The sequence below is a fragment of the Patagioenas fasciata genome, chromosome Z, assembly GCF_037038585.1.
Source record: "Patagioenas fasciata isolate bPatFas1 chromosome Z, bPatFas1.hap1, whole genome shotgun sequence".
NCBI classification, from domain to species: domain Eukaryota; kingdom Metazoa; phylum Chordata; class Aves; order Columbiformes; family Columbidae; genus Patagioenas; species Patagioenas fasciata.
Window position 1 is genome coordinate 26,848,667 of NC_092560.1, and position 14,374 is coordinate 26,863,040.

General features: G+C 39.7%; 1 protein-coding gene across 3 annotated transcripts in view; it reads left to right on the forward strand.

Moving 5' to 3' along the window:
- The first annotated feature begins 180 nt into the window (after window positions 1-180).
- The window catches only part of TRPM3 (transient receptor potential cation channel subfamily M member 3), a 275,279-nt gene continuing 261,085 nt past the window's right edge, over window positions 181-14,374 (forward strand). For all 3 annotated transcript variants that reach the window (XM_071802596.1, XM_071802598.1, XM_071802597.1), the window contains exon 1: window positions 181-320. In XM_071802596.1, coding sequence (XP_071658697.1) covers window positions 231-320 — 90 coding nt within the window. In that variant the 5' untranslated portion in view covers window positions 181-230. The remainder of the gene's footprint in view (window positions 321-14,374) is intronic.

Consider the following 14,374-nt stretch of genomic DNA (forward strand, 5'->3'; position numbering starts at 1 on the left):
GCAGCCTGCCCAGAGCAGCGGGCTGGTCGCCTCCATCCCGCCGCATTTGGTATGCATGTGCACTGCTGTTCCCACGCAGGAGGTCGCTTTCTTAAGGAGGCCCGGTGGCCGCAGCCGCGCCGCTCGCCCAGCCCACCAGCCCCGTGCCCTGCGGCGGCGCGGGCAGCGCGGGCGGGATGCGCCGCTGTCCGGTGTGCGGCTGATCTCCCGGTGGGAATTCGCGGAGGGTCATGAATCAGACCGATGCTCCCCGGCCGCTCAACTGGACCATTCGGAAGCTGTGCCATGCCGCCTTCCTGCCCTCCGTCAGGCTGCTCAAGGTACGGTGACAGCCCGCGCCGGCAGCGGGGTCTGCCGCCCGGCACCTGTCCGGAGCCCTGCAGACGCCGCTGCTGGAAAGTTAATTCAGGAATAGTCCCAACTTTCCTATTAATTAGCTTCCCTACCGCCTTTAAAACCCTTTGCGGGTACCTGAAGATACCAAAATCGCGTGTCTGTGCTCCCGTTGGCATGTTTGACTGTGGGGAATGGTCTGTGAGAGGGGCAGAAGGGCAGAAAGGCGTGGTGGGTGTCTTCTGTGCTTCTGTTTGCCTTGCCTTGGAAAAATAAAGCCATGAACTTCTAGGGATGAAGAAGGAGTCTGTTTCTAAGATGTGTTCCTTTGTGAGCAGTCCTCTGCTACCTGTTCTTTGGGATCATCAGGTCCCAGGGAAGTACCAGAAGGTCCAATACTACTCAGAACAATGTGTAGATGGAAAGGTTTGTGAGTGGACAAAAATTATCTTGGTTTGCTGAAAGCTGTACATAGGAGTAGGGTCAGTTAACGACTGGCAATGCAGACAGCATCAGTGAAACTTTTTGGTGATGATTTTTCCTTTGTTTCTTTAAACAAGTGGCACACTTTTGAAGCTGTTTTAAAATGTGCTTTCCTATGACATAATTATTGATTTTCTGAAAAAAAATTATCTAGGATTATAGACAGTGGAGGGCTCTTAATCTCAGCACGCAAAGTGCCACTACTACTGTGTGTCCCATTGAAGCTGTTTTAGAGTCATTTGTAACCATAAAACACAACATCTTGAATCAACTTGTCAACAAAAAAACCCCAAAATATGTTAAATTGAACTGAAAAGTCTTGTTTTTTCTTGGAACTTCTTAATTAATAGGATTATACCATGAAAATTTAAACAATATAATCAGGTCCCTTTAGGCTGCTGCACCATTAGTATGTGTTATAAAATGTTGGATTCATGACACTAGTTATCTCAGTTGATATTGGTACTTGATAGTTTGGTTTTGAAATGAATATGCAGTCAGGTAAAACATGGCTACTCTAACAGTGTATTAGAAGGTAATGTTTGATACAAGTGTTTGGTTTTGTGTGGGTAGCTTTGAAATTAGGTCAGTCCTTACTAATGCAACATATTTGAACAGTAGTGTAGTGTATGATAGTGCACTTTGCAGGCGTTTATTTGTTGTATAGTTATTGTGCATGTGAGGCACAAGTGACTATACTGTGAATCATAACAGGTATTTTCCACATCCTGAGAGGAAGGGGCTACCCAGGAAAAATATTTCTGCTTCCAACCCAGGTGTATGGCTGCTGGGAGGTACATGGTGGGCAGCTCCAAAGAACAGAAGAAAGATAAAACTTAGGTTGCTGACAAAAACCAAAATATAACTAAGAGACAACAAATCAGAATGTGGGGTTGATTCTCTTGCAAAGGCTTTCCCAGCCCCAGAAGCACATATTAGAATATCCATACTCTCCAGCTGAAATGTATTTAGGAAAACATAATTTTTCCACGGTGTGAGAACTCAGATGTGGGAAATTTTATTACCATCCTAAATATCGGGGGGGGGAGGAGGCGGAGGGGAGGGGGTGTCTGCAATATTTATTGTTTGGCAGACAAATGTTGCCCCCTGTGTATGGTTTCTCTTCATTGCACATTTTAAGGGTGAAATGCTGCAACTGATTATTAAAAAAGCTGACTAAAAATTATTTTCTGAAGGTACTGCTATAACCCTTTAGGGCCAGACAGGGAGTGGACCCTGCAGAGTTAACAGGAGCAGGGCAAATAACCAGAGATAAGCAGCCTCTGCACAGGAGGGTGTGTGAGGTGTGGGAGAGACCATAGCAGAGGAGGTGGGACTCTGGCACCATCCTGAGCTGATGAGCAGAGCTGGTTGATTGGAGAAGGAAATGCTTATATCAGCATCTTCAAGGCTCCCAATCAGCTTAAAATTTTGCTTTCAATGTATTATTCTTATCTTTGTCTTTTATTATTTGACGTGTTCCAAGAAAGTGATTCACGTAAGAGCAGGACCCCATTGTCCTAATTCCCCAAAAGATACAACAGCCAACCTGAAGGAATTCTTCTGTCACAAAGAGCTATTAAGGAAAGAGTGTGATAACAGCAGCATTAAATTACCAGACAAGCAGTCTAAATATTTTCCTGGTTTTCCTCAGGGAATTTGAAAATTTTTATGTATACAAATTCCCTCATCAGAGGGTGTCTGTATTATTTTCTGATTTGCGTATTTCTCCCAAAACAAACAAACAAACACACCTGTTTTTTTTCCTTCCCTAAATGAGAGGTGGTCCTGGAAATCCACAAACAGTGGAAGGGCAAGTGCAGTAATCTAAGATCATTTTTAATTGCCCTTTTTTGAAATGTATTAAGTGGTTTTAAGGGCTAATGTAATATCATTTCTCAGCAGACGTCCAGTAGACCCTTTTTTATACAGCCTTTCTCTGCAGGGAATGACCTTATTAACATAGTAAGCCTTGCAAAAGCTGACATGTAATGGCACATTTTTATTATTATCTGCTGTATTTATGGTTGCCAAACTCTATTTCAATGTACATTGTGAATTAATTAAGAGTAAGAGAACATAAAATATTGTTGTGTCTTGGTCATTTCCATGCTTTATTTTAGTCTACCAGAACAAAAATAAACCTAAATGATATCACTAAGTTCAAAGATACACTTTTGCCTGAACTTCTAAGGAGAGATAGTAGAGCTTTCCTATTTTACACATGAAAAAAATCACTGTGGCATGACCTGGATGAACCTTGGTAGTAAACAGGATGAACATTTCAATTAATTCCCTGTCTTCTAAGTGAGAAATTTAAAGTCCTTATCCTGTGGATGTAAGTTTAAGTGTGGCATTGATGCTTTCACAGCAATGGATAAACACTGGAATCTAGGGCTTGCATGGAGGCCTCTTACTTTGTATTACTCACTAACAAATCTATAGGATTGTTTTGGATTAATAAAAGGTGTTATTCAGCAGGTAGGTTGTACTCCTGTTCTGTTGAAATGGTGTGCGGTGCTCAGTTGACTGAACTGACATTTGATAACAGCTCTGGTCACAGTGGCCTCATTTTATTTAGATAAACTGGGATCTTTTGCAGGTGCTGCCCAGCTTTGCTTCTTGTACTTTTCTTGCAGGTGCGTGTTTCTGTTCTAACCCATTTCATTAATACCTTCATGTTTAGGTATGGTTTTATAATCCTGTTTTCTCAGGTTTTCATTTTCTAACAGGCACGCACATACTAGGAGCTGTGTTTGAAGTACAGATTAAAACAAATTATTGTAGAACATTTTTACAACTTATGCCATCAGCTCATCCCTCACTGCTCTCATTTTTTCCCCTAATAAATATTTCTTATAGCATGTTTCATGCTGGTGCTTTTTGTAGTCGTTTCAATATGCTTAAACACGCACTAACGCAGCATCCAATGCCTTCCCATCAGAACTAAGTGGATTAAGAAGTGCCTTGAGTGCATGTGCAGAGAGGGTGGTTTTGTGCAGGGAGGGGAACCGTCCTTCTCCTGAGATGGTCAGGTTAGTTTCCGGAGATGGCTTTCCAGCAGTCACTTGTCCAGCTCATTTCTTTACGAGTTCTCCAACTTATTTCTTGGTGTGCTTGGCCAAGACCTTGTTACCTTGATACTTTCTAGTTTATTTTAAAGAAGGGTTGGTATTAGTGGCAAGCAGTCCTGATCTACTTTGTGCCATTGTGTATGTAAGAACTATTGCAGAAAGCTCTGGTAGTCACATTTTTGTTTGATTTGTTTTTGAGTCTCCACATATCAGAGGTTGCCTTCTAAGAAAGAAGCCAAGTCCAAATGGTGGAATTCAGAGAAAACAGACATTTTAGAAAAATGTTGTATGCTCTTAAAAAATTACTGAATGACATGATACTGAAGACTTCACTCAGAGGACCCTGTGCACTAGGAAAGATTGCAGGTGTTGCACTTCTGCCTGGGACAGATTTGCTTGTGATGCGTGCTGTGGGATCAAGGAATGAGCAATACACACACAAAAAAAACACAAACCCAAACTAAACTTAGGGTGGGCAGAGACCAAAAAATAAAGGGTCTGTAATGCACAATGAGTTTAACACCACAGATTTAGAGACATGCCTGCGTAAAAGTACTTTACAAAACATTAGGAAAGCAACAAATTACCCAGTCCATTTTTTAATTATACGACTAAAATTTTTTGTAATGAATTTGAATTGCATGTCAGTAAGCCTAAGAGGGCAAACACTAAATTTCTTACCAAATGAGAAACTATATTGTATTTTTGTTATTTTTTTTAAATTTGATTACCCTACCAAGAATGCAAAAGGTAACCCAAGAGAAAACGAAAAAGCTAGGAAATGGTTCATTTGAATGAGACACTGCCTTTTTAAGGATGACAATATATGCATACGAAATTCTGGTTGTGCTGAAATATGTGAAGTAGCAATGTGGACAATACTTCCCCTGCTACAGCAAGCTTGTCTGTGTCCATAAAGAATGTATCTACAGAAATAAAGACTGGGAAACATGTGGCAGGCTTTATTAAGGTACATAGTGAAATACCACACTGTTCAATAGCTTAAATCAGCCAAAACCTCATTGCTATTTGATTAGCAAAGACAACTTTATTTCAGGTCATTTTAAAAAAATTGATTTGGTAAACTGAATGAAAAATTTGCTTCTCCAGAATGACAGATGAATGAAATGTGTTGTTTGAACCTTCTACTATGAGAAAAAATAAGAGAAAAGAAAGCCGTATCTTCTTTTGGAACTGATTTTTTCTTCACATGGATTGGGGAGGGGGGCAGGGCGGGGAGTGGAGGTGTTATTAGACTTATAGAATAGTCCTATTACTGAGGGAAGATAGTTATGATTTTTTTTCTTTTAATTTCTTGTAATCGGATTTGTGTGCCATAATCACAAGATGGTAGTGTTAGATTATGTTATGGTCTTCAGAAACAGAATTGCAAGCTTTTGATGTTATTTTATTCACTATCAATAAGAAAATGAGTGGAAATCTAGGCAGAAAGGCAGTCAAAATGTGTAGACTTTTTATCTCAGTCTTTTGATGTCCAGTTGGCAGTGAGGTAGTCTGGTTTATCACTGCTTAATAGGTAAGGATTGATTCTGGTTATGATTTTAGCTAATTTACCATATACGCCTTTCAAATTGCAACAAAATGAGAGGGCAGGTTTGCTAAGTCTTGACTGAAAAAAAATGAGATATTTGGAACAAATCCTAATGCATACTGTTATCATTAGTGAGCTGGCACACTAAATGTTTCTGAAAGTAATATGCACATTACTGACAGTGAAATGAGGGCAGTAATTTACCTGTGCCCGCACTCAGCTGCTTACTGACTTAAATTGTAATAATGGATGAGCCACCACTACACTTCCTTCAGGAGGATTTGATGCATTCTGGGAAGTAACGACAGGTCAGCCCTCAGGATCAGACTGCTTAAAACATACTAGTGTAGCAAATATTAGTCAATATAACAATTTTCTTCTAAATTTGCTAATAGAAAAACTAGTCATACCTCTCTATGGTGGGCTGATGTATGTGGTGTGAAAGATATATAAGGTTTAGGAGTGCATATAAGTTCTGTTCTGAAACAAATTATTTTATAAACAAACATCTGTTTTCCTGCCAAAAGACCATAGTTATTTCTATTAGAGTTGTAATAGATGTTGCATGTTTTTGACTCTAATTCACAGATTTTGTGGTGCACATTATTTACCCTCAGAAACTCAAAAGCCACATCACAGCAAAGAGAAAGATTCTGCTTTCCGTTGCATGTTCTGTTCCTGTGCCATCACTTTCATCATTCAGGAATGGCAGAAAAGAGACCTGGCTAGGGCATTGCTGTCCCTTTGCAGTCTCCTGCTTTATCATCAAGAAATGCATTAAACACACCAAATCAAGGGAGCAACGGATGTTGCAGTGTAGCTTCACTGCACCTTTGCACAGGAATGCTTGCATTTCTCCTGCGCAGCTGTTAGCTGCACCTCTAGTGCTTCACATTTTATAACCAGTAATGGTCACCTGGTGAAAACATTTTATAACTGAGGCTGAAGAACTGATGATACGCGTTTTGGGGGCTGCATATTCCCCAAGGCTGCTTATTTCTTGAAGCCATGCATCTCACTAATGGTGAGATGAGGTGGTCCTTCTCGCATAGCATCTCGGCATGTTCATGTGTAGGGAATTTCTGACAGATTGTCAGTTCATTTCTTCTGAAAGGGAAGGAACAGTGGAAGCTGATAATGACTTTTCCTTTTTTATATACAGAAGTAGACTCTTCATCTTGTTAATTCTTTGTTGTACTGTACATTTTTTATGTGATCTAAGGTGAATCAGAGCTTCTTAGTACTTTGCTTTATTGACTGAATATTTCCCATGAGTGTGACTCAGGTTGGTGACCAGTGACTTGGAAGTGACGTAGCAGCAAAACAGCTTCCACAAGAAGAAATCATATCCTAATTAAGAAAAATGAAAGGGAGAGATGAAAATAAAAAGCATAGCAGTGGAAGTTATGTTTCCATGGGATAGCCTACATGAAAAAGAGGTAGACACATCACTGCCATTTTGAAGGAGGAGGCTGTAGTCTATTAATTCCATATGGAGGGAAAAATGTTTTTAACTTTCAGGTTGGAAAAGGCTGTGTGAATGCAAAGCTTCCTCTTTTTAACCAGAAAATTTTAGGAAAAAAAATGGCTTTTCTTCCTAGGTGTGCCACCACCGTATGAGTGCTTTTTAAAAAAAAGTGACAGAAAAGGTAGTATGCAGCAGCTAAGGTAGAAAAATACCAAGCTACTTTACAGTAAGAATCCTGCAATGGCTACTGGTTTTTATCCTCTTGCACATCTATATTATTTTGCAGTGCTTTCCCTAATCCTGCTGTTTTATGAACATCTTTTCCTTCATCTTAGAAAATACAGTGAGACTTTTGCCACCTTTTGTGCTGCATGGCCAGTGTACTACAGTGACAAAGGTGAGATATAGAGACACCATCCAGGGTTGTCCACATTTCCTGCATGCAGAAGGACTTGAGTCAGAAATAATCTCTGCTTCTCATGAGGCTCAGTCTTCTCAGGTCTGGATACTCACAGGAGGTGGCAAGCGGCCTCAGTTCCCACTGGCCTTTGCAAAAGTTGATCATGTATGAAACCACACAATAAACTTGCCTATCAGAAAGTAAATGCAAGTTTCCTAAGTTGTGACTGCATGAGAGATGCTTTACGGTCTTCTTTCCAGATAAATTTTTAAAAATGTAGCATTTTTATTATATATGAACAGAATTGAAAAGGATTAAGGCTGGTTCTGAATAGATGCTATTGTTTTAAAAACAACTGTAAAATGCTACTAAGTACAGAAGTCATGTAAACAAGAGGCTACAGATACAATTCTGCTTAATGTGTTAGTGGAATCCTGTGTTAACACCGTAAGATTTTAATGTTGTCCTGCAATACTGTTTCGTATGTTTGAAAGGGTGCCATGTAAAAAAATCAGGCCACAAGACCATAACGTGAAGCTGAGATGTTTTATTCCACCTGAATTGCTAAAAAGACTACATTGCAGTGTAAAAAGAAATGCCCTTGAGGCTCTCTAGAAATTTATGTCAAAGCTAGTAATAAAGCATAAAATAAAATCACTTCATCAAAAATATCTTTCGTCCCTCAAATAATATGATGATGTGAAACACATTGACAAAGTGCTTTTAGTAGTGTCAAGGAAGTAACTGAATAAAATATCAGGATTCTTATGATGTAATTAAAACATTCATCAGGCTGATTTTGCACTAATGAGAAGGTGACTGAGTGATAACATTGTCTTTCAGTTGCCTTTTCCTTCACCTGTTGTTGGTAGATGCAGAGTGTAGAAGTAGTAACTTACTAGGCCACCATAAACAAGAATTTAAGGAGGATGCACCACATTGTTTTGTCACAGAAGGATGCCAATTTCTGAACTTCGTGGTTTACTGAAACAGCATGGTATGTTGCTGCCAGGTCCGTTGCAGTGCAGTGTCACAGCTTCCCAGAACTGGATCAACTAATTACAGGGTACCCTGAGGACCTTCCAAGCTCACTTTTGTATGATTGTATGTAGAATATTCTGTTTTCTGAACTGCAGAAGGCATTTTCCAAATACGTTCTTGTTCAACTTTTGGGTTCAGTATTTCAAATTACTGGGTGGTGTCTTATGCAGGAGACTGTACTTGATGAAGTGTTTTTTTTTTGTCTGCAAATTATCACATTAAAACTGTGAAAATCTGTACAACCTAGCGATAATACTACTGCTTTTCTCATTTTTTTTCCCCTACATTTCTGCCCATATCCCCACTGACCCCTTTCCTGAACTGCATCACTCAAAGCAATTTTCTGACATCTAGCTGTTTCACCTTTACTCACAGAAGCAATAATGGTGCCAGGTTATGATGGCAATAATGATAACAGATAATTTGCTTACATGCAATCCGATGACTGAGCCATCTGAGGCTCCCTCTGCCTGAAAGATGGGTAGACCAGGCATCAAGATTGACCAAAATGCTCAAGCCAAGCACCAATAGTTTTTTTATGTGATGGCTGTAATTTTGTATTGTCTTTGATAGATCTGGTTGCAAAGTAATATTGCTTGGAAGCCAAATGTTTTTTAAAAATATTCAGTTCAAATCCAACTTTGCCTTAAAAAGGAATATGACACTAATTTTTTAGAGGTCCTATGCTTTTTTTTCTGTGAGAACAGGGTAAATTGAGATACACTGTGAAAAGAGACCTCCAAAAGTTTCCTACTCTAACCTGTCACTAACAAGACTACTTCAATATGCATAATTTCTTAGAGGTGTTTCTGTAAGTTCCTAAAGCCATAACCCTCACAGGCAATCTTTTATGGTGACCGCATCTATGCCATCAGAAATATTTTGCTGTGGTGTCTGCCTGGATCTTTCTTGCTGCACTTAAAGTGTATGATTTCTTGTTTTGCCCACTATGAGCAGAGGGGACAGATGAGCAGCCTTTCGTGCTTAAAAATTCTTGTGTTGCATTTGGACATTGGCCAGTTTAATAGATCTGCACATGACATAATGCTCTTTGTCATCTTCCAACATAAATTATTAGATTATTTATTCCACTGTTTCCTCCATGGAAGTTAGGGTGAGACTCGCTTGCTGCTTTCTTTTTTCTCTCTTTCTCTGGTCTTCAGGTGTCTTACTGGAATGGCCAGCAGGGACCTGAGGGACTCCAACTCAATCTTCCATGCTAATACTAGCCCTATAAACTGGGGAAGGGCTGGTAAGGAAACAGAAGGTATCAGAACCCTCCTACATTTCTGTCTCCTGAAGAGATTAAATAGCATTTCTGCTAAATTTCCCACAAAATCTTCCTGATTTAGCTGACTTTACAAGAACGTGAGGTGACTAACAACTATCAGTCTTCAGGGAGAGCACTGAGGGGGCACAGTCACTTTCTATTTGCACAGTAGAAATATTCTTTTTATTACTTTGTATAGTAATAAAACCTGTTCTTTTAATTGTCACATTAGCAAAGAAATATTAAAACTCAATGTGGGGGACAATCAGCATCACAGTACTTACTAAGACACTGAATTTCAAGCATATGTGCTACCTTTATTACATACAAATGAGGAAATCCAATGTTCATGTGGAATACAAAAGTGATTTTGATCCTTCTAACACAAATTTTGAGGTGGGAGAACAAACAAGGTTTTCAGACATATCCTAGTGGGAAATTAAATATGATCAGGTTATTTTGCCTTGATACATGTGATTATTTAAGAATAATGTGAAGACAAAGATATGATCTATCAAGGTGAAAATATCCTGTGCAGTTTCTTATTAATGGTAGCTGTGGGAGCTTTAGCTTATTCAAGATGGGAATAGTAAATTGTTCAGAGGATTGCTTCCCACTTAAAAGACGTTGATTGCTATTACTAACATCCAAGGATGAGGTTTTTCCTTTTGGTTAGTTTTATTTCTTAAGTAGTGAAAATTTCCAGTTTTATTTCATGCTCAAAAATTCTCAAGCATTACTAAAATGTCCCATGATAAAATGGATACCTGCAGAGTCAGAACAAATGAGATGAACTACTTCCTCACCCAGTGTTGCAGTCTGCCAGGGATACAACAGGAAGTCTTTTTACTAGTGAAACTGATAAAGCTGTTTGCATCAAGTTATCTGACAAATTTAGTACCTCAGTGCCATGAAATCTGTTAGCACGGATACTTTCCAGTAATTTATTTAGGACTCATCTGAAATCCAATTGGATCAATGGAGACACTTTCACCAAACATTAGGGGATGTGACCCTTACATGCCAGATATCAGAACTTGAAGCAAAAACACTGCAATAGTGTGGCATATGTATAATGTACATTACGTTATTTTGATTCAGGACTGGGCATGTGTTCAGATATCTCTGCTGCAGATAGCTGTGTGCATTACTAATGCTGCAAATTTTTCCCATACCAAATCCCAAGTCTGCTTTCCCCTTAAGGTAAATAAAGAAGGCAATAGTCTGAAGGAAACTAGTTAATATGATTAAATAAATATGAGTATCTGCAGAGAAATGTGTGGAACATTTATTAATTAAGTTGATTAGCAGCATAGCGTAGAAAAAAAATGCATTTTCTTTGAGCAATGAGGATACACTCACTATCGATCACAGTTCTAGCCCTTGTTTGCATTGATGCAATCAAAAAATGACATTTTATTACAGTTAAGCCACATTAATGGTGGATTGTATGTTCCCAGTGCTTTGGAATTGCATAGTGAAGTATTCTACTTCAGCTCATTTTGTGGAATACGCTTTATTTCATTATCAATGTGATCGCTTAATGTGACATTGCTCCAAGCCTTGATAACTAGATTCTTTTTGACAGTAATCCCAACCCTAATTGTGCTCTTAGCACTTGTAAGCAAATGCTCATTTGAAAGGCAGAGGTCATTTCATGTCAGGAAGGATTTCTCCCCAATGGTGACTTAAGCGTGGTAGAAGTGGCTGTTAGACCTGAGTTCTGGGCAACACTCTGTTCCTTGGCCTGAGCCAAAGCAAGGTTAATGCTGCAACACCATCTCAGCTAAGCTGGCATGGGTGTCCCATAGCATTTCTTCCTCATGCCAGAATGCTATTGAATGCACTGCATGTATCTGTATAGTCTAGAAAAGATCTTTTGCAGATGAAAAGTCCCAGTTTGGAAGCACCTGTGATGTATCTTCATGAGTAAAACTAGCATTAACTTTCTCAAAGTTGTTTTTTAATGCCTTGTTTTTGTGTGCTCAGAATTAATATCCCCTGACTCTAGACTGATTTTTCAGAAACAGCTGAGGCAACATTCTCTGGAAATAAGAGTCCCAATACAACCATAACATTGTGTTATCTTTCTTGAAGACGGAGAACTCAGAATCACTAAGATGAGGGACTTGTAACATGTCTGTAGCAAAACTGCTCCATTAAAATTTTAGCTCTCTCTGGATTCTCTGCTCTGTGCTTCCACAATGCAATAGGTAATGGCTCTGAATTTCACATTTGAGGTCTTCCTCAGATGCTCAGATTAGCTGTCATTAAAACACTTGCTTCCTGCTCTGATGTCTTTCAAAACTTTTCACTGGGAGGCCACAGACAGCAAAACATAATGCACTTGTTTCAGTGCAAAAAAAAATAAAGATTTAGCAAGGAATGAGATACCCATGATTAATTCAAGTAGTTGATATGTGATCTGAATAATCTGTAAATACATGAATTCTAAACCACATTATGTTTAAAGCAGCAATTATTATTATTATACCCTGCTTGTTTAGATTATGTGCACATTAGTAGAACTCTGCTTGCACTTGTTTTGTTTTGTTTGGTTTTTTTTTCAAATTCCATTCATAGTGGGTTATTTAAACATAAAATAATGAAGTAGGTTAGCAAGAGAAATATTGACAAGATGTTATAAGCAAAATAAAGCAGATGAAAATAGAAAAGTTAACATAGCGCAGTGTCTTTGAACTTCATGGACAGGATAAAATACGAATACATGACTAATAGCAGTTTCTTGCAGCAAGTTTATCTAATTAACTTAATCCTTTCGCTAGATGCTGTTTGCTGTCTGCTTCCTGATCTTGTCCTGGAGATAGCAGATTACTAATCCCAGATCTGAACTAAAATTAGTTAGCTCTTCCATGTATACTTAGAATCATAGAAACATAGAATATCTTGAGTTGGAAGGAACCAATGAGGATCATTGAGTCCAACTTCCTGCTCCTTGCAGAACTTCCTATAACTTCCTAAACTGTATGACTAAGAGCATCATCCAGACAGTTGGTGAACTCTGACAGGTTTGGTGTTGTGACCGCTTCCCTGGCAGCCTGTTCCAGTGACTGACCATCCCCTCAGTGAAGAACTTTTTCCTAATGTCCAGTCTGAAGTTCCTCTGACACAGCTTCATTCCATTTCCTGGTGTCCCATTATTGGTCACCAGAGAGACGAGGTCAGCATCTCCTCATCCGCTGCCCCCTTGAGGAAGCTGTAGACTGGGACAGGGTCAGTTCTCAGCCTTCTCCAAGCAGAGCAAGCCAAGTGATCTCAGCTGCTCATTTTAATTCTTGCCTTTGAGGCCTTTCACCATCTTGGTCACCTTCCTCTAGACACGCACTAACAGTTCAATGTCCTTCTTATATTGAGGCACACAAAACTGCACAAAACACTAAAAGTGCGGCTGCACCGGTGCAGAGTGGGACAATAACCTCCCTCGACCAACCCGCGATGCTGTGCCCCAGGACACAGTTGGTCCTGTTGGCTGCCGGGGCACATTGTTGACTCATTTTCAACTTGCTAATAACCCAGATCTCTTTCTGCAGGGCTTCTCTCCAGCCTCCTGTCCTCTAATTTGTACATATGACCAGGATTACCCTGTCCTAGGTGCAGAATCTGTCACTTGATCTTGTTAAATTTCATATGGTGACTGCTCAAACTCCCTAGTCTATGCAGGTCTCTCTGTAAGGCTTCTCTACCCTTAAGGGAGTCTAAGGCTCTTCCTAATTTAGTATCATCGACAAACTTACTGTACATTCAGCTCCTGCATCCACATCATTTATAAAAACATTAAAACATTACTTGACTTCCCATTTGCTATTTTACTCGCAATATTAGAAACAGTGGTGGAAACTGGAGTTCATGGTGAACAGCAGGGTTAAGCATGAAGCAGCAGCATACTCTTTCAGTAAAGATGGCCAGCTGCATCCTACACTGTGTTAGGACTGTAGGCAGCAGGAGTCAAGGGAAGTGATCCTTCCCCTGTATTCACGAGATCACATCTGAGTGCTTTGTCCAGTTCTTGGCTCCCCAGAACATGAAGCATATGGACATGTTGGAGTGAGTGTGGTGGAGGCCACTAAATTGATCAGGGAATTTTGCACATGACATGCAAGAGAAAGCTGGGTTTGTTCAACCACAGGAAGGGAAGGTGGAGGTGGAATCCTATATATCAAAAGCAGACTACAGAGGAGATGAAACCAGAGGTTTTTCAGAGATGCAGTGTCAGGACAAGTGTAATAGAATCAAGTCATCATGAGGGCATTTAAGCACTGAAACAGGTTGTCTGGACAGGCTCTAGACTTTCTGTCATTGGAGATGCTCAGAACTGAGCTGTATGGGGCCTGAGCAGCTTGATCTAAATGGAGCTGTCTGGCACATTGTGTTTTCCTGATTTGTTATAATTTGCAAAATGGAGCAAAGACTGTTAATTTTCAAAGAGAATGTGCTTGGGTTTACAGGCTTCTCTTCTGTTTTAGATGTGGGTAGAGATACATTTTTAAACACCTTCCTAAGCAGTGCAGAACAGCACTGCAACTGCTACGCTGTTATCACAGGAGTTTCTTGGATTCAGGAGTTGTTAGAAGAGTCTTTTGAAGTTACTGTCAGTGCTTGGTGGCAGCAGATATATCAAGGGTGAAAGGTGGCGAACTTTGCATGTATTCTGTGGATGTGGAGCGGAGTGGTTTGTAGGTACACATTACATTACAATTCTGTTGTGGAGTTGTTTTTGCTGTAGCAGCTTTGC